Source organism: Scyliorhinus torazame, chromosome 30, assembly GCF_047496885.1.
Source record: "Scyliorhinus torazame isolate Kashiwa2021f chromosome 30, sScyTor2.1, whole genome shotgun sequence".
Taxonomy (NCBI): domain Eukaryota; kingdom Metazoa; phylum Chordata; class Chondrichthyes; order Carcharhiniformes; family Scyliorhinidae; genus Scyliorhinus; species Scyliorhinus torazame.
The window spans coordinates 11368898-11395600 of NC_092736.1; the positions used below are offsets into that span (position 1 = coordinate 11368898).

General features: G+C 52.2%; 2 protein-coding genes across 6 annotated transcripts in view; one reads left to right on the forward strand and one right to left on the reverse strand.

The window, feature by feature from the left end:
- The window catches only part of ccdc33 (coiled-coil domain containing 33), a 328273-nt gene extending 323704 nt beyond the window's left edge, over nucleotides 1-4569 (forward strand). For all 4 annotated transcript variants that reach the window (XM_072492806.1, XM_072492803.1, XM_072492804.1 and 1 more), the window contains one exon: nucleotides 502-4569. In XM_072492806.1, the coding sequence (XP_072348907.1) occupies nucleotides 502-564 (63 nt within the window). In that variant the 3' untranslated portion in view covers nucleotides 565-4569. The remainder of the gene's footprint in view (nucleotides 1-501) is intronic.
- A 13049-nt stretch (nucleotides 4570-17618) lies between these two features.
- The window catches only part of LOC140404374 (cholesterol side-chain cleavage enzyme, mitochondrial-like), a 45337-nt gene continuing 36252 nt past the window's right edge, over nucleotides 17619-26703 (reverse strand). The window contains exons 6-9 of one of the 2 annotated variants that reach the window (XM_072492812.1): nucleotides 22800-22909; nucleotides 21526-21604; nucleotides 19878-20069; nucleotides 17619-18042 (exon numbers count right to left, since the gene is read on the reverse strand). In XM_072492812.1, coding sequence (XP_072348913.1) covers nucleotides 17929-18042; nucleotides 19878-20069; nucleotides 21526-21604; nucleotides 22800-22909 — 495 coding nt within the window. In that variant the 3' untranslated portion in view covers nucleotides 17619-17928. Of the gene's footprint in view, nucleotides 18043-19877; nucleotides 20070-21525; nucleotides 21605-22799; nucleotides 22967-26703 lie in introns of both variants that reach the window. The other variant, XM_072492810.1, reaches the window with a different exon arrangement.

Genomic DNA, 26703 nt, shown 5'->3' on the forward strand with positions numbered 1-26703 from the left:
GTCCAGAACTAGTGGGCACTGTTTTAAAATTATGGGGTCACCCTTTTTGGACACGAGATGAGGAGAATTCTTTTCTCTCAAAGGATTTTTCGACTTTGGAACTCTGCCTCAGAAAGGACATGGGGGCGTCATTGAATATTTTTAAGGCAGAGGCAGATAGATTCTTGTTGGGTGAGAGGATCAAAGATTGTCGGGGGTAGGCAGGAATGTGGAACCCAAAACATGAACTGATCAGCCATGATCCTATCAAATCGCAGAGCAGGCTCGAGGGGCCGAATGGCCTACTTCTGCTCCTATTTCAGATATCCGTGTGTAGTTTCTGGGTAAGGAGGTTTCTCCTGGTCTCCTTCTTGGTTTAATTCATGACTATTATCCTTACGAACTTTAGTTTCCGACCACTACGCGTGTCCCAGTGACAAGACAGAACCCGAGGCCCAGGGTGGGGTTAGGATTGTGCGGCGTGCTTGTTACTTTGACGATTTCCTCTTGCTATTTCAACAGAAGAACCCATCAGATTCAGTTCTGACCCGAAATCGACGTGGAATGCATGACCCTTTGGCATGAATTTCAGAAGAAGAGTTTATGCCCAGCAAACAAGAGAACATTTGATTTGAGAGTCAAATTGAAAATGAGCATGGTACATATAACATAGAAAATACAGCACAGAACAGGCCCTTCGGCCCACGATGTTGTGCCGAACCTTTGTCCTAGATTAATCATAGATTATCATTGAATTTACAGTGCAGAAGGAGGCCATTCGGCCCTTTGAGTCTGCACCGGCTCTTGGAAAGAGCACCCTACCCAAACTCAACACCTCCACCCAACACCAAGGGCAATTTTGGACACCAAAGGCAATTTATCATGGCCAATCCACCCAACCTGCACATCTTTGGACTGTGGGAGGAAACCGGAGCACCCGGGGGAAACCCACGCAGACACGGGGAGGACGTGCAGACTCCGCACAGACAGTGACCCAAGCCGGAATCGAACCTGGGACCCTGGAGCTGTGAAGCAATTGTGCTATCCACAATGCTACCGTGCTGCCCTTGAGAACAAATAAATCTACACTATATCATTTTACCGTAATCCATGTACCTATCCAACAGCTGCTTGAAGGTCCCTAATGTTTCCGACTCAACTACTTCCACAGGCAGTGCATTCCATGCCCCCACTACTCTCTGGGTAAAGAACCTACCTCTGATATCCCTCCTATATCTTCCACCTTTCACCTTAAATTTATGTCCCCTTGTAATGGTTTGTTCCACCTGGGGAAAAAGTCTCTGACTGTCTACTCTATCTATTCCCCTGATCATCTTATAAACCTCTATCAAGTCGCCCCTCATCCTTTTCCGTTCTAATGAGAAAAGGCCTAGCACCCTCAACCTTTCCTCGTAAGACCTACTCTCCATTCCAGGCAACATCCTGGTAAATCTTCTTTGCACCTTTTCCAAAGCTTCCACATCCTTCCTAAAAAGAGGTGACCAGAACTGTACACAGTACTCCAAATGTGGCCTTACCAAAGTTTTGTACAGGTGCATCATCACCTCACGGCTCTTAAATTCAATCCCTCTGTTAATGAACGCGAGCACACCATAGGCCTTCTTCACAGCTCTATCCACTTGAGTGGCAACTTTCAAAGATGTATGAACATAGACCCCAAGATCTCTCTGCTCCTCCACATTGCCAAGAACTCTACCGTTAACCCTGTATTCCGCATTCATATTTGTCCTTCCAAAATGGACAACCTCACACTTTTCAGGGTTAAACTCCATCTGCCACTTCTCAGCCCAGCTCTGCATCCTATCTATGTCTCTTTGCAGCCGACAACAGCCCTCCTTACTATCCACAACTACACCAATCTTCGTATCGTCTGCAAATTTACTGACCCACCCTTCAACTCCTTCATCCAAGTCATTAATGAAAATCACAAACAGCAGAGGACCCAGAACTGATCCCTGCGGTACGCCACTGGTAACTGGGATCCAGGCTGAATATTTGCCATCCACCACCACTCTCTGACTTCTATCGGTTAGCCAGTTTGTTATCCAACTGGCCAAATTTCCCACTATCCCATGCCGCCTTACTTTCTGCAGAAGCCTACCATGGGGAACCTGATCAAAAGCCTTACTAAAATCCATGTATACTACATCCACTGCTTTACCTTCATCCACATGCTTGGTCACCTCCTCAAAGAATTCAATAAGACTTGTAAGGCAAGACCTACCCCTCACAAATCGGTGCTGACTATCCCTAATCAAGCAGTGTCTTTCCAGATGCTCAGAAATCCTATCTTTCAGTACCCTTTCCATTACTTTGCCTACCACCGAAGTAAGACTAACTGGCCTGTAATTCCCAGGGTTATCCCTAGTCCCTTTTTTGAACAGGGGCATGACATTCGCCACTCTCCAATCCCCTGGTACTACCCCTGTTGACAGTGAGGCCGAAAAGATCATTGCCAACGGCTCTGCAATTTCATCTCCTGCTTCCCATAGAATCCTTGGATATATCCCGTCAGGCCCGGGGGACTTGTCTATCCTCAAGTTTTTCAAAATGCCCAACACATCTTCCTAACAAGTATTTCCTCGAGCTTACCTATCTGTTTCACACTGTTCTCTCCTACAATATCGCCCCTCTCATTTGTAAATACAGAAGAAAAGTACTCGTTCAAGACCTTTCCTATCTCTTCAGACTCAATACACAATCTCCCGCTACTGTCCTTGATCGGACCTACCCTCGCTCTAGTCATTCTCATATTTCTCACATATGTGTAAAAGGCCTTGGGGTTTTCCTTGATCCTACCCGCCAAAGATTGTTCATGCCCTCTCTTAGCTCTCCTAATCCCTTTCTTCAGTTCCCTCCTGGCTATCTTGTATCCCTCCAATGCCCTGTCTGAACCTTGTTTCCTCAGCCTGACATAAGTCTCCTTTTTCCTCTTAACAAGACATTCAACCTCTCTTGTCAACCATGGTTCCCTCACTCGACCATCTCTTCCCTGCCTGACAGGGACATACATATTAAGGACACGTAGTACCTGTTCCTTGAACAAGTTCCACATTTCACTTGTGTCCTTCCCTGACAGCCTATGTTCCCAACTTATGCACTTCAATTCTTGTCTGACAACATCGTATTTACCCTTCCCCCAATTGTAAACCTTGCCCTGTTGCACGCACCTATCCCTCTCCATTACTAAAGTGAAAGTCACAGAATTGTGGTCACTATCTCCAAAATGCTCCCCCACTAACAAATCTATCACTTGCCCTGGTTCATTACCAAGTACTAAATCCAATATTGCCCCTCCTCTGGTCGGACAATCTACATACTGTGTTAGAAAAGCTTCCTGGACACACTGCACAAACACCACCCCATCCAAACTATTTGATCTAAAGAGTTTCCACTCAATATTTGGGAAGTTAAAGTCACCCATGACTACTACCCTGTGACTTCTGCACCTTTCCAAAATCTGTTTCCCAATCTGTTCCTCCACATCTCTGCTACTATTGGGGGGCCTATAGAAAACTCCTAACAAGGTGACTGCTCCTTTCCTATTTCTGACTTCAACCCATACTACCTCATTAGGGTGATACTCCTCGAACTGCCTTTCTGCAGCTGTTATACTATCTCTAATTAACAATGCCCCCCCCCCCCACCTCTTTTACCACCCTCCCTAATCTTATTGAAACATCTATAACCAGGGACCTCCAACAACCATTTCTGCCCCTCTTCTATCCAAGTTTCCGTGATAGCCACCACATCGTAGTCCCAAGTACCGATCCATGCCTTAAGTTCACTCACCTTATTCCTGATGCTTCTTGCGTTGAAGTATACACACTTCAACCCATCTCTGTGCCTGCAAGTACTCTCCTTTGTCAGTGTTCCCTTCCCCACTGCCTCATTACACGCTTTGGCGTCCTGAATATCGGCTACCTTAGTTGCTGGACTACAAATCCGGTTCCCATTCCCCTGCCAAATTAGTTTAAACCCTCCCGAAGAGTACTAGAAAACCTCCCTCCCAGGATATTGGTGCCCCTCTGGTTCAGATGCAACCCGTCCTGCTTGTACAGGTCCCACCTTCCCCAGAATGCGCTCCGATTATCCAACTACCTGAAGCCCTCCCTCCTACACCATTCCTGCAGCCACGTGTTCAGCTGCACTCTCTCCCTATTCCTAGCCTCGCTATCACGTGGTACCGGCAACAAACCAGAGATGACAACTCTGTCTGTCCTGGCTTTTAACTTCCAGCCTAACTCCCTAAACTTGTTTATTACCTCCACACCCCTTTTCCTACCTTGGAATTTAGCTTGGAGCTAAATCGAAGCTGGTCCTACTTATGTGATACAAAATCAGATTGTGCTTACTCGTAAAGATTCTAGCTCATTGTCTCACACGTGGGTCTAATACGGGAATGTTGGTTGTAAAGAAATATATATATATAGTTATTTTTACAAAGCTGTTAATGTTTTTTAATGAATTAACATGTATGCTCTTTATTAAAAATTTCTAGACTGAGCAATATAGCTTCTATTCATTTCTGTCTTTGCTCCACGTAAGAATAAAATACTATCCCACAAAGATATCCATTGTTGTGCTGTTTTGTTTCGGAGCACTGCATTAGGAAACATTTCTAATCGGAGACTTGTAGCCATAACAACTGTTCCATCGAGTGACTGACACCTCCAGGGACACTTCTCAATATTTCAGCAGCATTTCAATATCGCACGAGCACTCGGGCACCTGCCAAGTGGGCTTTGGTTTGCTGGGTGACCTTCTTCTCTTTGGATATCAGAGAGGGGTCTCCTGCAATGTCATTGCTACGATAAAGTATGATAAGAGATGTTGTCTCTTCGAAGGACAACACAGCCAAACTATTCCTTTGCTATTCCTTTCTGATGCGTGCCAGAATTTGTGCAGGCCTGGCTGTACACCTCTCTCTCTCCCCCCCCCCCCCCCCCCCCGCCCCCCCCCCCCCCCCCCCCGACAGCCACTTGGCTACCCAGGAACCTCTCCCAGACGTTCAGCTTGATCCAGCCACAGGATGAAGCACCAGCCTGGGTACTCATAAGAGTCATAGATGTTTACAGCATGGAAACAGGCCCTTCGGCCCAGCTTGTCCATGCTGCCCAGTTTCTATCACTAAGCTAGTCCCACTTGCCCGCATTTGGCCCATATCCCTCTATACCCACCCTGCCCATGTAACTATCTGACTGCTCTTTAAAGGACCAAATTGTTCCCATCTCTACCACTGCCTTTGGCAGCCTGTTCCAGATGCTCATCACCCTCTGTGTGAAGAGATGTCCCCTCTGGTCTCTTTTGTATCTCTCCCCTCTCACCTTAAACCTATGCCCTCTAGTTCGAGACTCTACCTTTGGGAAAAGATCTTGACTATCTACCTTATCGATGCTCCTCATTTTATAGACCTCTATATGTTCACCCCTAAGACCCCTATGCTCCAGGGGAAAAAGACCCAGCCCTTCCTTATAATCATAGATTATCATAGAATTTGCGGTGCAGAAGGAGGCCATTCAACCCATCGAGTCTGCACCGGCTCTTGGAAAGAGCACCCTACCCAAGGCCCATACCTCCACCCTATCCCCATAACCTAGTAACCCCACCCAACACTAAGGGCAATTTTGGACACTAAGGGCAATTTATCATGGCCAATCCACCTAACCTGCACATCTTTGGACTGTGGGAGGAAACCGGAGCACTCGGAGGAAACCCACGCACACACGGGGAGGATGTGCAGACTCCGCACAGACAGTGACCCAAGCCGGAATCGAACCTGGGACCCTGGAGCTGTGAAGCAATTGTGCTATCCACAATGCTTCACAGCAATTCAGGCCATCAAGTCCTGATAGCATCCTCGTAAATCTCTTCTGCACTCTTTCTAATCTAACAATATCCTTCCTATAATAGGGTGACCAGAACTGAACACAGTATTCCATGTGTGGTCTTACCAAAGTCTTGTACAACTTCAACAAGACATCCCAACTCCTGTATTCAATATTCTGACCAATAAAACCTAGCATGCTGAATGCCTTCTTCACCACCCTGTCCACCTGCGACGCCACCTTCAAGGAGCGATGAACCTGTACCCCTAGATCACAAACACAACACACACATTGTGAAGTCCGGCGGATGCCAGAGAACTTTTGGGAGGCGAGATATGTCGCTACGAGAATTACAGAATGTGGCTATGGTTTCATTTGTGTGATTAAGGAAAAGTTGCATGTTGAAATAAAATGTGTGCGGTGCGTACCCCATAAGTTGGGTGGCAAAATAAATCCGCTTCGGTTGCAGAAAAATGGAAGGCAGATTATTACTTGACTGGGTATAAATTGAGAGAGGTGGATACTCGGCGAGACCTTGAAGTCCTCGTGCATCAGTCGCTGAAAGTAAGCATGCAGGTACAGCAGGCAGTAAAGAAGGCAAATGGTATGATGGTCTTCACAGCGAGAGGATTGGAGTATAGGAATAGGGATGTTATACTGCAATTGTGTAGGGCATTGATGAGGCCACACCTGGAGTATTGGGTGCAGTTTTGGTGTCCTGATCTGAGGAAGGATGTTCTTGCTATGGAGGGAGTGCAGCGAAGATTTACCAGGCTGAGTCCTGGGATGGCGGGACTGTCATATGAGGAGAGACCAAATCGGTTAGAGTTATATTCATTGGAGTTCAGAAGAGTGAGAGGGGATCTCATAGAAACTTACAAAATTCTAACAGGATTAGACAGGGTAGATTCAGAAAGAATGTTCCTGATGGTGGGGGAGTCCAGAACTAGGGATCGTAGCTTGAAGATAAGGGGGTAAACCTTTTAGGACTGAGGTGAGGAGCAATATCTTCAGCCAGAGAGTGGTGAATCTGTGGAATTCACTACCACAGAAAGTAGTTGAGGCCAAATTTCAAGAAGGAATAGATATAGCTCTTGGGGCTAAAGGGATAGGAGGGGGAAGGCGGGATCAGGGTATTGAACTTGATGATCAGCTCTGATCATAACGAATGGCGGAGCAGGCTCGAAGGGTCGAATGGCCTCGTCCTGCTTCTATTTTCCAAGATTCTAAATGTTAATGATTGTGGATTATTGCAGAGGCACTTTGCAAGATGTAGGAAAATTAACCATATGTGAAAAGTCCACATGGATACGAGAAGGTGGTGGGCGTTATCAAGCTCTGCTGAGTTACCCTCTTGGTTTCCTTTGTTCCCCTGTGAGGTCCTCTTGCTGGTCCATTCGAGTCCGCATTTCCTGGCCATTTTATGAAGGGCACAGCACACCATGACTATCTCGAAAGCTCTGGCTGGTTTATAATGAAGGAACTGTCAAGGCCTTATCGTACCTGGAGTCCAGGAATGCTGCATTAGAACAAGGGACAGTGAGGGATTTTCAATATCCCAGGATCTAAGCCTTAACTTGCTGGGTACTGACATTGTGGACAGATTTAGACTGATGGGGAATTGGTCATTAACCGATAGTACCCAGCGCAGATGGGCACAAACAAGCAACAAGTGACGGAGTAAAGGTCTTTGGCGGGATTCTCCGTCCCGTTTTCTGGTGCACTGCACCCCCGGCCAGCAACAGCATTCTCCATCCCGGCAACTGGCCAGTGGGGTTTCCCACTGTGGGCACCCCCACACAATCGGGAAATCCACGGGTGTCTGTGTGTTACCGGTGAAACACAGGATCCCGCCAACGGAGAATCAAGTCCCTTGAGTTTCATGTTAGGTGCACGCTCGGGTGCAGAAGCATATAAAAGAACAAAGAAAATTACAGCACAGGAACAGGCCCTTCGGCCCTCCCAGCCTGCGCTGATCCAGATCCTTTACCTAAACCTGTCTTCTATTTTCCAAGGATCTACTTCCCTCTGTTCCCCGCCCATTCACATATCTGTCTAGATGCATCTTAAATGATGCTATTGTGCCCGCCTCTACCACCTCCACTGCCAAAGCGTTCCAGGCACCCACCACCCTCTGCGTAAAAAACTTTCCACGCACATCTCCCTTAAACTTTCCCCCTCTCATCTTGAAATCGTGACCCCTTGTAATTGACATCTCCACTCTTGGAAACAGCTTGTTGCTATCCACCCTGTCCATACCTCTCATAATTTTGTAGACATCAATCAGGTCCCCCCTCAACCCCCGTCTTTCCAATGAAAACAATCCTAATCTACTCAACCTTTCTTCATAGCTAGCACCCTCCATACCAGGCAACATCCTGGTGAACCTCCTCTGCACCCTCTCTAAAGCATCCACATCCTTCTGGTAATGTAGCGGCCAGAACTGCACGCAGTATTCCAAATGTGGCTTAACCAAACTCCTATACAACTGTAACATGACCTGCTGACTCTTGTACTCAATACCCCAAATGATGAAGGCAAGCATGCTGTATGCATTCTTGACCACTCTATCGCCCTGCGTTGCCACCTTCAGGGTACAATGGACCTGAACTCCCAGATCTCTCTGTACATCAATTTTCCCCAGGACTCTTCCATTGACCGTATAGTCCGCTATTGAATTAGACCTTCAAAATGCATCACCTCGCATTTGCCTGGATTGAACTCCATCTGCCATTTCTCTGCCAAACTCTCCAATCTATCTATATTTTGCTGTATTCTCTGACAGTCCTCCTCACTATCTGCAACTCCACCAATCTTAGTATCATCTGCAAACTTGCTAATCAGACCACCTATACCTTCGTCCAGATCATTTATGTATATCACAAACAACAGTGGTCCGACCACGGATCCTTGTGGAACACCACGAGTCACCTTTCTCCATTTTGAGACACTCCCTTCCACCACTACTCTCTGTCTCCTGTTGCCCAGCCAGTTCTTTATCCATCTAGCTAGTACACCCTGAACCCCATACGACTTCACTTTTTCCATCAACCTGCCATGGGAAACGTTATCAAACGCCTTACTGAAGTCCATGTATATGACATCTACAGCCCTTCCCTCATCAATTAACTTTGTCACTTCCTCAAAGAATTCTATTAGGTTTGTAAGACATGACCTTCCCTGTACCAAACCATGCTGCCTATCACTGATAAGTCTATTTTCTTCCAAATGTGAATAGATCCTATCCCTCAGTATCTTCTCCAACAGTTTGCCTACCATTGACGTCAAGCTCACAGGTCTATAATTCCCTGGATTATCCCTGCTACCCTTCTTAAACAAAGGGACAACATTAGCAGTTCTCCAGTCCTCCGGTTCCTCACCCGTGCTCAAGGATGCTGCAAAGATATCTGCTAAGGCCCCAGCTATTTCATCCCTCGCTTCCCTCAGTAACCTGGGATAGATCCCATCCGGACCTGGGGACTTGTCCACCTTAATGCCTTTTAGAATATCCAAAACCCCCCCTTCCTTATGCCGACTTGACCTAGATTATTTAAACATCCATCCCTAGCCTCAACATCCGTCATGTCCCTCTCCTTGGTGAATACCGATGCAAAGTACTCATTAAGAATCTCACCCATTTCCTCTGACTCCACGCATACATTCCCTCTTTTGTCTTTGAGTGGGCCAATCCTTTCTCTAGGACCAGATGGATGTCATCATGACATTCATGACACTTTTGGATGTCTTACATTTTGATACAAACCTAGGGTTCTCAAATTCTCTCTGATATTCATGGGGAAAGTGATGTTACTGCATGGCTGACTGACCAAGACCGTGCAGACGCTGCGACAATGGATAAACGAACATTGTGCGACAATCACCAGGCAGGAATGTTCCCTTCCAGTCGGGGAACACTTCAGTAGTCAAGGGCAATCAACCTCTGATCTTCGGGTAAACGTTCTCCACTGCGGCCTTCAGGACGCGCGACAATGCAGAAACGCAGAGCAAAAACTGATAACCAAGTTCCGCACACATGAGCACGGCTTCAACCGGGACCTTGGATTCATGTCTCACTACATTTAACTATATTTAATCCCCCCCCCATCTGGCCTGGGCTGGCGAAATCCTACCAACTGTCCGGGCTTGAGACAATTCACGCCTCTTTTAACCTGGGATTATCCCTCTCTCCAGTCGCACTGTCTGGACCTGTAAAGACTTAATTATCTGCAAAGACTCGCATTCAAAGTATCGTCTTGCATCATTGACTTTGTCTGTATATGCTGTGGTTGTGGAACCCACCTCTTCATTCACCTGGTGAAGGAGCTACGCTCCGAAAGCTAGTGATTCCAAATAAACCTGTTGGAATTTAACCTGGTGTTGTAAGACTTCTTACTGTGCCCATCCCAGTCCAACACCGGCATCTCCACATCATGACTGAGGTAACTGATTGAGATCCCTATCTTGAAATCAGCCCAAGGTACACCACACACAATGATGACCATGTCAATTAAGGGCTATGAGAGAAATGGGATTTGGAATGGACGTTGGAACATGACAACATAGATGACCATTTGCCACATGCACGGGCTAAGAGAGGGTGAGATGGATCAGTGATCAGGATTTAAATCGGGGCTTATGAAAATCACATAGGGAGTTGTCCCTTTGGGAATAAACCTCAATGCTGGGCTCTGGGGAACATATTTCACATCCAAATAAATCGCGAAACTTGAGTGAAGACTATGATGAAGAATTTCAGTGGTTAGCGAATAATATTTTATGTATGCATGAAAGGACTGTTAAGCTGTTTTTCATGAAATTATACGTGCTAAGAGTTGTGGTAGTATGTATTAGGGGTCATGTGGGACTGGAAGCCCTAATGTCATTGGCTGACAGATCCCGGGTCCTGGTTGGCCGTTGACCTCTAGCTCCGCCCTGAAGGCGGAGTATAAGAAGCCGGAGTCCTCCCCCGCAGGCCAGTCTATTATCGAGCTGCGGGGGAACAGACACGCTTAATAAAGCCTCATCGACTTCACTCTATTCGTCTCACGGAGTCTTTGTGCGCTACAATTTATTAAGCGTGCCTAAAAAGGACTATGGAGCTCAGGATCATCCCGGAATGCCTGAGGATCAGCCCCCACGCAGTGAACGCGGCAGCAGCCTTCAAGCACTGGCAGACTTGTTTCGAGGCCTACGTCAGAACGGCCACCGGCCGGGTCACAGAAGACCAAAAACTACAGGTCCTGCACTCGAGGTTAAGCACGGAGATTTTCTCCCTCATCAAAGACGCGGAGGATTTCCAGACGGCGTTCGCAGCACTGAAAAGTCTCTATGTCCGCCCAGTTAACCAAATCTACGCTCGCTACCAGCTCGCGACGAGACGGCAAGGTCCCGGAGAATCGATGGACGAATTCTACGCCGCGCTGCTGATTTTGGGACGAGCCTGCAGCTGCCCTTCGGTGAACGCAAATGAACACACGGACATGTTAATGCGCGATGCTTTTGTGGCAGGTATGAATTCCTCCCAAATCCGCCAAAGACTTCTAGAAAGAGAGTCGCTAGGACTCTCAGAGGCACGGGCCCTAGCAGCCTACGTGGCCACGCGTAATACCCGCGCCTACGGCCCCGACCGCGCGGCAGCCCATTGGGCTCCGTACGTACCCGTCGCGACAAACCCACCCCCCCCCCCCGGACACCCCACAGGCTTGCGCGGTCCAAACGCCAAGTCGCACTGGGGGCGCCCGCTGCTATTTCTGCGGCCAGGCGAAACACCCCCGGCAGCGCTGCCCGGCCCGCACAGCAATCTGCAAGAGCTGCGGGAAAAAGGGCTATTTCGCGGTTGTGTGCCGGTGCCGCGAGGTCGCCGCTGTCCTGGGAGAACAGGGAGCTCTGCAAGCCGTTTACGCTCCCCAACCCCCCCAGCGCCCCTGTACGACCCGCAGGTGCAGCCGCTCTGGGTCCCGACCACCGCGGTCCCGGGAGAACAGGGAGCCCTGCACGCCGCTTACGCTCCCCCCCCCCCCCCCCCCGCCCCCCCCCCCCCCCCCCCGTCCCCACGTATGACCCGCCGGCGCTTCCAATTTGGGTCCCGACCACCGCTGTCCACAGAGATGAGGGAGCCCCGCGCGGTCCTAACGCTCCCCAACCCCCCCAGCGCCCCATGTGCGACCCGCAGACGCCGCCATTTTGAGTCCCGGCCACCACGAGGGGAGGAAGGGCGCCGCCATCTTGGACCACCCCAGACCTGTACGACGCGTGAGGGCGGCCATTTTGTCCACCCCCGCCGCCATCTTGTGACCCCCCAGCCATGTGCGATGTATGGGGGCAGCCATTTTGTTCATCCCCAACGCCATCTTGGACGGCAACAACGGACCCCAGTGTCGACGGCTCCACGGGGTTCGAGGAAGACGCTCCACTACTACAACCACGTCTCGCTTCAATTACGCTCGATCAAGCTCGGCCCCGGACACTCCAGACGACGACGACAACGGTGCTAATAAACGGGCACGAGACACCATGCCTAGTCGACTCCGGGAGCACGGAGAGCTTTATCCACCCCGACACGGTAAGACGCTGTTCCTTGACCACCTATCCCAGCGCACAAAAGATTTCCCTAGCTGCAGGATCTCACTCCGTACAGATCCAAGGTTTCTGCATAGTTACCCTAACGGTGCAGGGGAGGGAGTTCAAAAACTACAAACTACACGTCCTTCCCCAACTCTGCGCCCCCACATTACTGGGATTAGATTTCCAGTGCAATCTACAGAGCCTTACGTTCAAATTCGGCGGCCCAATACCCCCACTCACCATCTGCGGCCTCGCAACCCTCAAGGTGCAACCCCCGTCCTTGTTTGCGAACCTCACCCCGGATTACAAACCCGTCGCCAGTAGGAGCAGACGGTACAGCGCCCAGGACCGGACCTTCATTCGGTCCGAAGTCCAGCGGCTACTAAAGGAAGGCATAATCCAGGCCAGCAATAGTCCCTGGAGAGCACAGGTGGTAGTAGTGAAGACAGGGGAGAAACAAAGGATGGTCATAGACTATAGCCAGACCATCAACAGGTACACACAACTAGACGCCTACCCTCTCCCCCGCATATCCGACATGGTCAATCGGATTGCCCAATATAAAGTCTTCTCCACCGTGGACCTCAAGTCCGCCTACCATCAGCTCCCCATCCGCCCAAGTGACCGCAAGTACACAGCCTTCGAGGCAGACGGGCGATTATACCATTTCTTAAGGGTCCCATTTGGCGTCACAAACGGGGTCTCGGTCTTCCAACGGGAGATGGACCGAATGGTTGATCAACATGGGTTGCGGGCCACGTTCCCGTATCTCGACAATGTAACCATCTGCGGCCACGACCAGCAGGACCACGACGCCAACCTCCAAAAATTCCTCCAGACCGCCAAAGCCTTGAACCTCACGTACAACGAGGACAAGTGCGTTTTTAGCACCAACCGGCTAGCCATTCTGGGCTACGTAGTGCGCAATGGGATAATAGGCCCCGACCCCGAACGTATGCGCGCCCTCATGGAATTTCCCCTCCCGCACTGCTCAAAAGCCCTGAAACGCTGCCTGGGGTTTTTTTCATACTACGCCCAGTGGGTCCCCCAGTACGCAGACAAGGCCCGCCCCCTAATACAGACCACGACCTTCCCTCTGTCGACAGAGGCTTGCCAGGCCTTCAGCCGCATCAAAGCGGATATCGCAAAGGCCACGATGCGCGCCATCGACGAGTCCCTCCCCTTCCAGGTCGAGAGCGACGCCTCCGACGTAGCTCTAGCGGCCACCCTTAACCAAGCGGGCAGACCCGTGGCCTTTTTCTCTCGAACCCTCCACGCTTCAGAAATCCGCCACTCCTCAGTGGAAAAGGAAGCCCAAGCCATAGTGGAAGCTGTGCGACATTGGAGGCATTACCTGGCCGGCAGGAGATTCACTCTCCTCACCGACCAACGGTCGGTAGCCTTCATGTTCGATAATGCACTGCGGGGCAAAATCAAAAACGACAAGATCTTAAGGTGGAGGATCGAGCTCTCCACCTTCAACTACGAGATCTTGTATCGTCCCGGAAAGCTGAACGAGCCGTCCGATGCCCTATCCCGCGGCACATGTGCCAACGCACAAATTAACCGCCTCCAAACCCTCCACGAGGACCTCTGCCACCCGGGGGTCACTCGGTTTTTCCACTTTATCAAGTCCCGCAATCTCCCATACTCTTTAGAGGAGGTCCGTACAGTCACAAGGGACTGCCACATCTGCGCGGAATGCAAACCGCATTTTTTCAGGCCGGATGGTGCGCACCTGATTAAGGCTTCCCGCCCCTTTGAACGCCTTAGTCTGGATTTCAAAGGGCCCCTCCCCTCCACCGACTGCAACACATACTTCCTTAATGTGGTGGACGAATACTCCCGCTTCCCATTCGCCATTCCCTGCTCTGACATGACCGCGGCCACAGTCATTAAAGCCCTGAACAGCATCTTCACACTGTTCGGTTGCCCCACATACGTCCACAGCGACAGGGGGTCCTCTTTCATGAGTGACGAGCTGCGCCAGTTCCTGCTCAGCAAGGGCATAGCCTCAAGCAGGACGACCAGCTACAACCCCCGGGGGAACGGGCAAGTAGAGAGGGAGAACGGCACGGTCTGGAAGACCGTCCTACTGGCCCTACGGTCCAGGGACCTCCCAGTTTCACGGTGGCAGGGAGGTCCTCCCGGACGCTCTCCACTCCATCCGGTCGCTATTGTGTACAAGCACTAATCAAACGCCTCATGAGCGTCTCCTTGTCTTCCCTAGGAAGTCCTCCTGTGGAACGTCGTTGCCGACCTGGCTGGCGGCCCCAGGACCCATCTTGCTCCGAAAGCATGTGCGGGCACACAAGGCGGACCCGTTGGTCGAAAGGGTTCACCTCCTCCACGCGAACCCGCAGTACGCTTACGTGGAGTACCCCGACGGCCGACAGGACACGGTCTCCCTGCGAGATCTGGCGCCCGCCGGCAACACACACACCCCCCCGACACCATTCACCCAACCCCCCCCCCCCTTCCTGCCACCGCCGCACCCCGCGACCGCCCCCTTCCCAGGAGGATCAGTCCACCTCCCAGGCCCGACCAGGAATAAAGCCCAAGCTGAAACCGTAAGGCTCCCGGAGACAACAACACCGGAACAAGCCCCACCACCACCACCGGGGCCGAGGCGATCGACATGGACGACCAGACCGCCCGACCGACTCATGGCGTCGATCTAAATCAATATATGGACTTTTCACAAGACATTTTGCTTTTTCTCCCGATACCCTCTGTAAATAGTTGAAACAGGACAAAATTGTACATACTGTATTGCCATATGAATGTTTTCCTCCCAGGACCAGCCCTGTAAACCCTTACCACCATGCGAAGCATCACCCCGCCGGGTTCATTTTTGACAAGGGGTGAATGTGGTAGTATGTATTAGGGGTCATGTGGGACTGGAAGCCCTAATGTCATTGGCTGACAGATCCCGGGTCCTGGTTGGCCGTTGACCTCTAGCTCCGCCCTGAAGGCGGAGTATAAGAAGCCGGAGTCCTCCCCCGCAGGCCAGTCTACTATCGAGCTGCGGGGGAACAGACACGCTTAATAAAGCCTCATCGACTTCACTCTATTCGTCTCACGGAGTCTTTGTGCGCTACAAGAGTCCATTAGAACGTTCTGTGAAACAATTTCGGAGCATATTCTGCCAAGGTGATAACAACTTAGATGTAAATTAAAGGGAGCTCAGACTTTTTCATAATGGGGGTACTTGGAAAAGGATGAGTTTATTAATGAGTATAATTATCATTTTCTGTCATGGCAGAAATACACAGAAAATGTAAACAGGCCAGTGATACCAAGCCAAGAAAATGTTTGTGTGTTGTGATTTTAAGATGTACATCATCACCGGAGACCCGGTGCGGTGGGTAATGTCCCTTCCTCTGTTCGAGTCCCGCCCCAGGACCTGACTGCCAAGGAAGGTATGTTCATAACGCAGCCAAAATGGCTTTGAAAGAAGACCAAGGCAGGCCAGCAGCATGGTTCAATTCCCGTACCAGCCTTCCCGAACAGGCACCGGAATGTGGCGACTAGGGGCTTTTCACAGTAATTTAATTTGAAGCCTACTTGTGACAATAAACGAGTTTCATTTCATTTCAGATTGAGTGTGTCAACCTTCAAAAACCTTCTAAACACGGCGTGGCTGGTGGTATGAGCGGGAGAGACTCCTGGTTAGCCACGCTTGATGTGCCGCCGCGCCCCTCAAGCTACAAGTCTCTGGCAACAGGCTAGCGGCCTGTCCCGGGAATTACTAGCTATGGAAACAGACGGATGTCTGCCTTAGTGCATCACTAGATGGGAGAGAACTGGAACTGGAACATAATCTCTAGAATAATGGCATTGGTCAATGTAGAACTGCACTTGTAAGCAGCAGAGGCCAGAAATTATTTGTGGTTATAGCAGACATATTTTAAGGGTCTGCACTTACTACTGTACATTAAAGACTTTGACTACGTCATTGGGCTGGATTCTCCGATTGCCAACGGCAGAATCGTGTTCGGTGAACGGCCGGAGAATCCAAGTTCCCGACCAAATCGGGGACGGCACCGCTTTCGTGATGCTCCGCCTCCTCCAAAGCGGCGTACTCCGAACGTACGCTGCGCCTCGTAACGACGGCCTCAGGAAATTGCCTGAAGCCCGCCTCTCGATGCTCCGATCCCGACCGGCCAGGTTCCCGACGGCGTGGGTCTCTCGTGGTCTCACCCGTCGGGAACGCGGCGTGGCGGCTGCGGACTCCGTCGGGGAAGGGCCGATCTGCGAGCGGGGGGGGGGGGGGGGACATTATTTGGGGCGGGGGGCACTGTGGTGGGGCGGTCAGGGGCGCGCGAGCCGGCCAAAGGTGGGGGGGCTATTTCACGGGCCGGGTCCGCGAGCGGCCGTCGCCATGTCGCACGGCACGTCCGCAGCTGGCCACCGCCGTGCGCTGTGCGCGGCCACGGACACGGCAATTCTCCGAGGTGTATCAGTAGCTAGAGCCGGATACTCTACGCTGCCGCCCTGCTAGCCCCCAGCAAAACAGGGAATCGATGGCCGTTTTGGCATAAAACACCACCATTCCCATGCCGGCGTGGGGACATAGCCCCAGATTCAGAGAATCCAGCCCAATTTGTCACGTAACAAGGGACCAACGGCAGTTGTAGTGGTGCAATAAATATTCAAGACATTGTGACCAATTGTACAATGTTCAAATGGTCTCCATTCCCCACAGCGCAAAATGGAAATTCAATTGTTTATTACAGCACGTTTTCATTGACAACCTTAAAAAAAAAACACTTTGTTGTTGAAAGCCAATCATTTTTTTATGAAACTTCAACTGAAAACAATGAATCTGTCGCATCATATACAACCGTCAATGAACCCTCATTCCCACGACGAACCATTGACATCGAATTCATCCTACTATTTCAAAGATAGTTTATCTAGGGTCAAGAATACTACTTTTAACACGAGGGTGAAAGGTCTGAAGTAAAAACAAAGAAATGCGATATACAAAATAATCTGTCGCCTCGCTGATAGCTTTGGACTTTCCGTTGACTCCTCGTCTCCAATGAGGAGAAAGATGCGCTTTGCAATTTGTGCCAAGCACAATAAAATCGCAAACCTACTCGGAGAGAACGAGTTCATGTTTTCTTTACATAAAGCCCGAGAAATTATACATGTGTTCAAGCAGACTTTTGGGGGGGAGAGTAAGTGGGGGAGGGGAAGGGGGAGGAGCGGGGTGGGGGGGGGGGGGGGGGGGGGGTTGACAAAACAACTTCCCTTGTGTAATATGGCTCTTTCTTAATACTTGAACTGCTCCACTTGTCTCCGCCATTCATGAAATTTGGTCACGGCGCCATCCAAATGTTTGGATCTGACGGTCATCGTCAGTTGCGTGGGGGTAAATCCAAACGATGGGTCAATACATTTACCAGCAGTATGAACCCATTACTGAGCACGCACACCTCTCCAGATTACTCATTGATTACTCTCCAGTCGAACGTTCAAACAAAACCCCGAACGGATCCTGCTCAAACGTACCCTTTTTTTCTCCTCTTCACTTTATAGGTTTTAAAATTAACTTGATGGGTCTGTCCGGAACGAGGATGAGGTCAAAGGTTGTTGTCACTTCAACCAGCCGGTTCGTTTCAACTTTGAAGTTCTGCAGCATCTAACGAGGAACAGGAGGACAAGACGTGAGTCGGCCATTGGAGCATTCCAACGCCACAAAGATGTGTCATGTGAACAGCAGAATGTTAAGTCAACACCAAATATAAATCCATTTTGCTCCACCCCGCCTCCCGTCCCTGCTTCGGTCATTGCGAGGGAGTCCGTTGTTTTGATAACTTCGCCTCGTCTCGCAATCGACTGATGCCAAAAGTTGCTTAACTTTTGAGAAGTGCCGTGACCCATGCGATTTAGTTTGTTGGAAGCGTTGATTAAGGTCATAAGATGCAAGACACAGAAGTAGGCCATTCGCCCAATCGTGTCTGCTCCGCCATTCATAGAATTGACAGTGCAGAAGGAGGCCATTCGGCCCATCGAGTCTGCACCAGCCCTTGGAATGGGCACCCTACCCAAGCCCACACATCCACCCTATCCCCATAACCCAGTAGCCCCACCCAGCCTTTTTGGACACCGAGGGAAATTTAGCATGGCCAATCCACCTAACCTGCACATCTTTGGACTGTGGGAGGAAACCGGAGCACCCGGGGGAAACCCACGCAGACACGGGGAGGACGTGCAGACTCCGCACAGACAGTGACCCAAGCCGGGAATCGAACCTGGGACCCTGGAGCTGTGAAGCAACTGTTCTAACCACTGTGCTACCGTGCTGCCCGTGCCCATTCAATGAGATCTGACTGATCTGATAAGATAACCCTCAACTCCACTTTCCCGTCTCATCCCCATAATCCTTGATTCGCTTCCTGATTAAAAATCTGCCTATCTCAGCCTTGAATGACCCAGCTTTCATATCCCGCGCAGGACATACGGGGTGGAAGTGTTTGTTTATCCCGTGCTCCTTGTGGAGTGCGAGCTCCCCCCACTAGGGGTGGTGTATCTCAATTACCCTGTGTATATCCGGTTGTCCAGTAAGGCACCGAGCACAGAGGAACCCGGTAGTGGTCTACCGGGAATTGTACATATCCCGATTGTAAATAAAGTTTGTTCTTATTTTTACTGGGTGTGGACACCCTGGTGGGATTCTCCCCGGCCCGACGGCGATATCGTAATCGGCGATCGTGCGGAGAATCCCTTTTGATGCCGAAATCTGGGGCGGCGCCTGTTTTTGGATGCTCCGCCCCCTCCAAAGCGGCATCATCGGGGAGCACGCCGCGCGCCGTTGGGGACGGCCTCAGGGCGTTACCTGAAGGCCCTCCCACGATGCTCCGCCCCCGATGGGCCGACTTTCCAACGGCACGGGGCACGGGTGCTCTCGGTATTCGACAACCCCGCATGGCGGCTGTGGACTGTTTCCAGCGCCGGCACAGTCGGGGGTGGGGGGCGCTCCGCTGCCCGGGGGGGGGGGGGGGCTTCAGCGCGGGCTCTGGGGGGGGGACTGGTGGGGGGGTGGTCCGGGGGTGGCGAGAGAGGTTACAGGGAGGCTGGGTCCGCGCCCGGCGCCATGTTGTGCGGCGCAACCGCTGCAGGTCGTCGCATGCGCGGCCACGGACCGGCAATTCCCCGGCCGTTTATGGCGGGAATGCCGGGAGTTTAACGTGGCGCAGCTGCTAGACACTTCCTTGGACATAGCCTCAAAATCGGAGAATCCAGCCCCCCTGTGTCCTTATTAAACAGCCTCTAGAGCTCGCTGCGCGAAGAATTCCACAGATTCACTACCCTCTGAGAGAAGAAATTCCTCCTCATCTCTGAGATGATGCCCTCTGGTCCTAGACTCTCCCACAAGGGAGACAACCTCCCAGCATCTACCTTGCCCAGCCCCCTGAGAATCCTATATGGCTCAAAACGATTACATCCAGGAACCAAACATAATGTGTGACTTACGTGAATTAGAAACAGCAGCATTTCTGCCTCAGCAATCCTGCGGCCGATACACTGCCTAGGGCCAAATCCAAAGCCGAGGTTTTTGAAGTAATTGCTTTCCTGGTTCAACCACCTTTCCGGGTTGTACCTTTCGGGCTTACGGTATATCTCTGTGTTCCTTCCCATCGCGTACAACCCCACCTGCACGAGAGTCTGCAGAAGAAAGAAACCAGGCACCACGTTGTCGAGTAGTTCAGTTCACAGGCCACGAGGGGCTGATCGAGAATCTAGCTATTGGCAATCCCACTTTTTATCATTCAAAACATCGGGTAACAGAGACTCCGTGGTTGGGCCTGCGATCTCAAATACCGACCTTCACCCACTAAAATGAACGTGCACTTGTCTCTAACCTTCTTATGAAGTTATAGAGAGAAAAAATCAGAGCACACAAGGGTTGTTTGATTGTCGTGGGTCCTTTGACACCTTGTGTGCTGATCGGTGATCGATTTTGTAAGTTTACACATAGAATCGTAGAACGTACAGTGCAGAAGGAGGTCATTCAGCCCACCGAGTCTGTACCGGGTCTTGGAAAGAACACCCTACTTTAGCCCATGCCTCCACCCTATCCCCGTAACCCCACATAACCCTTTTTGGACATTAAAGGCAATTTAACATGGCCAATTCACCTAACCTGCACGTCTTTGGGCTGGTGGGAGGAAACCGGAGCACCCGGAGGAAACCCACGCAGACATGGGGAGGATGTGCAGACTCCGCACAGACAGTGACCCAAGTCGGGAATCGAACCTGGGACCCTGGAGCAACTGGGCTAACCACTGTACTACCGTGCTGCCCTACACGAGAAATACTTTTACCCATATCCTATGAGTGTCTCTAAGAGGCGGGATTCTCCGTCCCGCCAGTGGAGAATCTAGCCTAAGATGTTTATTAAAATGAGTGCACCTGACTAAAATGTGTCACTGTATTCACTGTGGTTGGTCAGCAATTTCTACTGGACAACATTGTCCTGTCCGACAGTAAACAAGGACTCATGCTGCCAGATGCTTCAGGACTAACCCACTTGACCACACAAAGCAGCTCCCAATAAGGAAAATAGGACATTTGCAACGAATTGTGTGCAATATTCAAACATCACAAAACAATGGATTCATCGTTAGTCATTAACATTTAACATTTCAGGAGTTTAAGAAAGAAATTCCAATTAAGGGGCAATTTAGCGTGGCCAATCCACCCACCCTGCACATTTTTTGGGTTGTGGGGGTGAGACCCACGCAGACACGGGGGAATGTGTAAACGGGCTGTGAACCGGGTGCGAGATCAAACCCGGGCCCTCGGCGCCGTGAGGCAGCAGTGCTAACCGCTGCGCCACTGTACTGCCCCATCTCTGGAGCTTTTAAGATCGGCTTGAGGATGTCAACATCAGAAGCTACAATGAACTCGCAGCAATTCCAGAAATGAGGGCAGTTAACATGGTTATGAACAATATCAACAATCTTTTCAAATTGTTGGTTCATTGCTCTAATAGTTACCATAAAACAAAATCTATGAATGGCCATGTACGATGTGCAGGAAAGTTATATGGTGCAGTGAATGACAACATTTACTCTTTGTCTCCAATGGCCAGGAAAGTATTTGTTCGTCTATATCTTACCCCAAAAGGTATGTGATAATTTTGCAACACAATGTCTTCAATTGTGTATCGCTGTAGTGTTACTGCTACCGGATGAAGCCTGTGAATGTAAGTAAATCACATTACCAAGAGACAAAGTACAAAAGAAAGTTAGACAATATGCAAAGTGAGTAAAATGTTGCAGACTGAGTTATCAAACAATATGCACTAAGCACATTCAGCTTGAGTGGCTTCCTTCATTGGAGTTTCTGGGCGGCGCAGGGGGCCCGGGTTCGACTCCGGCCTTAGGTGAAAGAGACCCCTACCTAGGCCAACTCAAGTTACTGTGAAAAGCCCCTAGTTGCCACATTCCGGCGCCTGTTCGGGGAGACTGTTACGGGAATCGAACCGTGCTGCTGGCCTGCCTTGGTCTGCTTTCAAAGCCAGCGATTTAGCCCTGTGCTAAACAGCCTCTGTGTTTAAATGAGTGGTAAGTAATAAACTGTATTGTTGGTGTGTTGCAGTATTAGTTTGCACATGAAAGGCTGGCTTTAACTCCTAGTGGGTTTCAGAGAGGTGGAGGGTGGGTAAAGTGTGAACCACAATCACCAGTTGTTGTGTAGAAGAGGATTAAGAAAGACAAGGCATTTATATAGTGCTATTCGTATCTATTGGATGTCCCAAAGCTCGTTACAGCCAATTAGGTACCTTTGAAGTGCAGTCATTTTTGTAATGTAGGAAATGCGGCATCCAATTTGCTCAACAGTAAGTTCCCGCAAACAGCAACGTGACAGTGACCAGGCAATTTATCCTTTTGCGATGATTGAGGGATCGATGGCAAGGACCCCGAGGATAATTTACCACTCATCTTCGTGGGGATCGCGTGTGTCCACCTGAGAGAGGAGACGGGCTCATTCAAAGGTCAGCACCCCTTTTTTAAAAAAAAATTTAGAGTACCCAATTCATTTTCCAATTAAGGGGCAATTTAGCGTGGCCAATCCACCTACTCTGTACATCTTTGGGTTGTGGGGGCGAAACCCACACAGACACGGGGAGAATGTGCAAACTCCACAAGGACAGTGGCCCGGAGCCGGGATCGAACCTGGGACCTCGGCATGATGAGGCTGCAGTGGCTAACCACTGCGCCACCGTGCTGCCCTAAGGTCAGCACCTCTGACAATGCAGCGTTGCCTCAGTTCAGCACCGGATTGTCAGGATTATTGCGACACTCATTACTCTGCCAGCTATTTGCATTACCTTCAGAGTTTGGGGGAGAACAATATCTGATGCTTTTCATCACTGCCAGGTGGTCATACCTGAGTGTTTCCTTCAGGGCAGCTCTGAGTAGTGGCACTGATTTCAACATTTGTAACAGATCACCCTGTGTTTTCTGGTTGGCTTCGATAATTTCACTTCGTAGGTTCTCCTGCACATTGGGGTATTTGGCAAGCTCATACATAGTCCACAATAGAGTCATAGAAGTCTGTTTCATGACAAAATTTAAACAACAAGGTTATTGGAGAAGTTTTTTAAGAGTTTATATGACAGAAAATATAAAGGTGAATGTACCCATAAATGCTGCGTTTGATCACATTTAACACACTTACCTGGGGCGAAATTCTCCATTATCGGCGAAAGTCCGCCGATCGGCGCAAAAAACGGCGCAAATCCCACTTGCGTCACGTCATAAAAATGGGCCGATAGTCCTGCGGCCCGAAATGGGCTAGCAGCGACGTAACGGGATCCGCGCTTGCGCAGTGGTTCACGCCGTGCAGCGTCATACGCGCTGCACGGCGTGACGGCTCATAAGGCCGCGCAGCTCCCCCCCACCCGACCGGAACAGCCGACCGCAACACCCGACTTGATGGCTGGCCGACGCTCAGCCCCGAGGTTCGAGTCACGCGATGTGGAGGCGCTCCTGGACGCGGTGGAGCAGAGGAGGGACGCCCTGTATCCCGGGCACGGCCGCAGAGTTGCCCCACGCCACAGCCGGCGTCTGTGGAGGGACGGTGGCAGAGGCCGTCACCGCTGTGGCCCCTAACACCACGGACAGGCACCCAGTGCCACAAGAAGGTGAACGACCTCGTCAGAGCAGGCAGGGTGAGCCTCCCCATATCCCCGTTATATCCCCCCCTCCCCATATCCCCCCTCCCCCATATTCCCCCATATCCCCCTCCCCCATATCCCCCCTCCCCATATCCCCCCTCCCCATATCCCCCATATCCCCCCTCCCCCATATCCCCCCTCCCCCATATCCCCCATATCCCCCCTCCCCCATATCCCCCCTCCCCCATATCCCCCATATCCCCCCCCATATCCCCCTCCCCTATCCCCCTCCCCATATCCCCCCCTCCCCATATCCCCCCCTTCCCCCTCCCCATATCCCCCCCTCCCATCCCCCATATCCCCCCTCCCCCATATCCCCCATATCCCCCCTCCCCCATATCCCCCCTCCCCCATATCCCCACCTCCCCCATATCCCCCCTCCCCCATATCCCCCAAATCCCCCCTCCCCCATATCCCCCCTCCCCCATATCCCCCCCTCCCCATATCCCACATATCCCCCCTCCCCCATATCCCCCTCCCCCATATCCCCCCTCCCCCATATCCCCCCATATCCCCCCTCCCCCATATCCCCCCTCCCCATATCCCCCCCTCCCCCATATCCCCCATATCCCCCCTCCCCCATATCCCCCCTCCCCCATATCCCCCCTCCCCCATATCCCCCATATCCCCCCTCCCCCATATCCCCCTCCCCCATATCCCCCTCCCCCATATCCCACCCTCCCCCATATCCCCCCTCCCCCATATCCCCCCTCCCCATATCCCCCTCCCCCATATCCCCATATCCCCCCTCCCCCATATCCCCCCTCCCCATATCCCCCTCCCCCATATCCACCATATCCCCCTCCCCCATATCCCCCATATCCCCCCTCCCCCATATCCCCCATATCCCCCCTCCCCATATCCCCCCTCCCCCATATCCCCCCTCCCCCATATCCCCTACCCCATACTCCCCCTCCCCCATATCCCCCCTCCCCCATATCCCCCATATCCCCCCTCCCCCATATCCCCCCTCCCCCATATCCCCCTCCCCCATATCCCCCATATACCCCCCTCCCCCATATCCCCCCTCCCCCATATCCCCCATATCCCCCTCCCCCATATCCCCACTCCCCCATATCCCCCTCCCCATATCCCCCCTCCCCCATATCCCCCCTCCCCCATATCCCCCATATCCCCCCTCCCATATCCCCCATATCCCCCCTCCCCCATATCCCCCCTCCCCATATCCCCCTCCCCCATATCCCCCCTCCCCATATCCCCCCTCCCCCATATCCCCCCTCCATCATATACCCCCTCCCCATATCCTCCCCTCACCCATATCCCCCCTCCCCATATCGCCCCTCCCCCATATCCCCCCTCCCCCATATCCCCCTCCCCCATATGCCCCCTCCCCCATATCCCCCATATCCCCCCTCCCCATATCCCCCATATCCCCCCTCCCCATATCCCCCCTCCCTCATATCCCCCCTCCCCCATATCCCCCATATGCCCCCCTCCCCCATATCCCCCCCTCCCCCCATATCCCCCCTCCCCCCATATCCCCCCTCCCCCATATCCCCCCCTCCCCCATATCCCCCATATCCCCCCTCCCCCATATCCCCCATATCCCCAAGTGAATCCAGCCCTAACCCTTAACCTCTGCAATGCACGCGCAACCGATGGCGTGCATTCATATACCTGCCTAACACTGTTGCCTTTTAACCCCCCCCCCCCACAGGAGAAGCGCGCACAACAACAATAGGGAGCATGTGAGGACTGGAGGAGGGCCCGCTGATGAGAGGCCACTGACCGTACACGAGGAAAGGGCCCTGGAACTGGCTGGCGGACCTGAGGACCGGGAGGTTGCTGATGCAGAGGTCGGGGCCCCACGAGCAAGTGAGCCACCAACAGCCCGTCCCCATATCCCCCCTCCCCTATATCCCCCTCCCCCGTATCACCTGCCTGATGTCTAACCATGCATGCTTCATTGTGTATCGCAGGACCAAACGTCCAGGCACCCATCCCCGCAGATGCACACCGTGGATGGGTGGAGACGAACCCCCACCCCAAAGTGCCATGGACTCAGAGTGGGACGAAGAGCACGACACAACGCCACTGCTGTCACCAACACCCTCCACCATCGCAGAAACACTCACCACGGTTGGGCACTTTAGTGATGAGGCGTCTGGTACACTCACTGGTGCGCACAACACAGCCGTCCCGGTACAGCAGGTGGAGGTAGGAGCAGCAGAGGGACCGGGCGGTCGGAGGGCAGCCCAGGCCAAGCGAACATCTGCCGCCCAGATGGATCCCGGGTTCCTGCAGTTACCACACCCACACATAGATCCGATGCAACCACCGACACGGAGACGAGCGAATAGGGTGACGGGTGGCTTGCGGCGGCTGCGGTCGCAGGTGGAGGAGTCCACCCGCGTCCAGGAGCTGGGAGTGGTCCCGGTCATGCGTGCCACCCAGGCTGACACCGCACGGGTGGCGTCCGCGGTGGAGGCAATGGGTGCGACGGTGTCAGACATGGGGAACGGTTTGCGAGGCCTGGGGCCTTCCGTGCAGGCTCTCACAGGAGGCCATGAGCCAGTGCCAGTGCCAGATGGCAGAGGCGCTCAACGCCATAGCCCAGTCTCAGCAGGCCATGGCCCAGTCTCAGCAGGCCATGGCCCAGTCTCAGCAGGCCATAGCCCAGTCTCTGCAGGCCATGGCCCAGTCTCTGCAGGTCATGGCCCAGTCTCAGCAGGCCATCGCTGAGGGCATCGGCGCCAGTGGCCATGTGCGAGCTGGCGTCGCACTGTCGCAGACAGGGTTCGACAACCCCCTGGGCTCCATGGCTGCAAACCTGCAGACCCCTGTCGATACCAGCACGGGCCTCCAGGACTGGCAGCGCCAGATGTCGGGGGGGCGTCGGATGGCCAGTCCGTTCGCATCCCCCACCCATGTAGAGACCTGGGGGCCATCGGGCACCCCGAGGGAGGAGGAGGTGGTGTGGTCCGTCCCGGCTCCCTCTGTAGGGGAGGTCCCGGTACACCGCGACACCTCGGACTCCCCCCCTTCCGTCCCAGGTGCATCGGGTGGGCAACGGGCAGGACAGGCTGGCAGCTCGCCATCCCAGTCGCCCGGGCCGCAGCCTGGCCCATCTAGGCCAGGACGCCCCAGGAAACG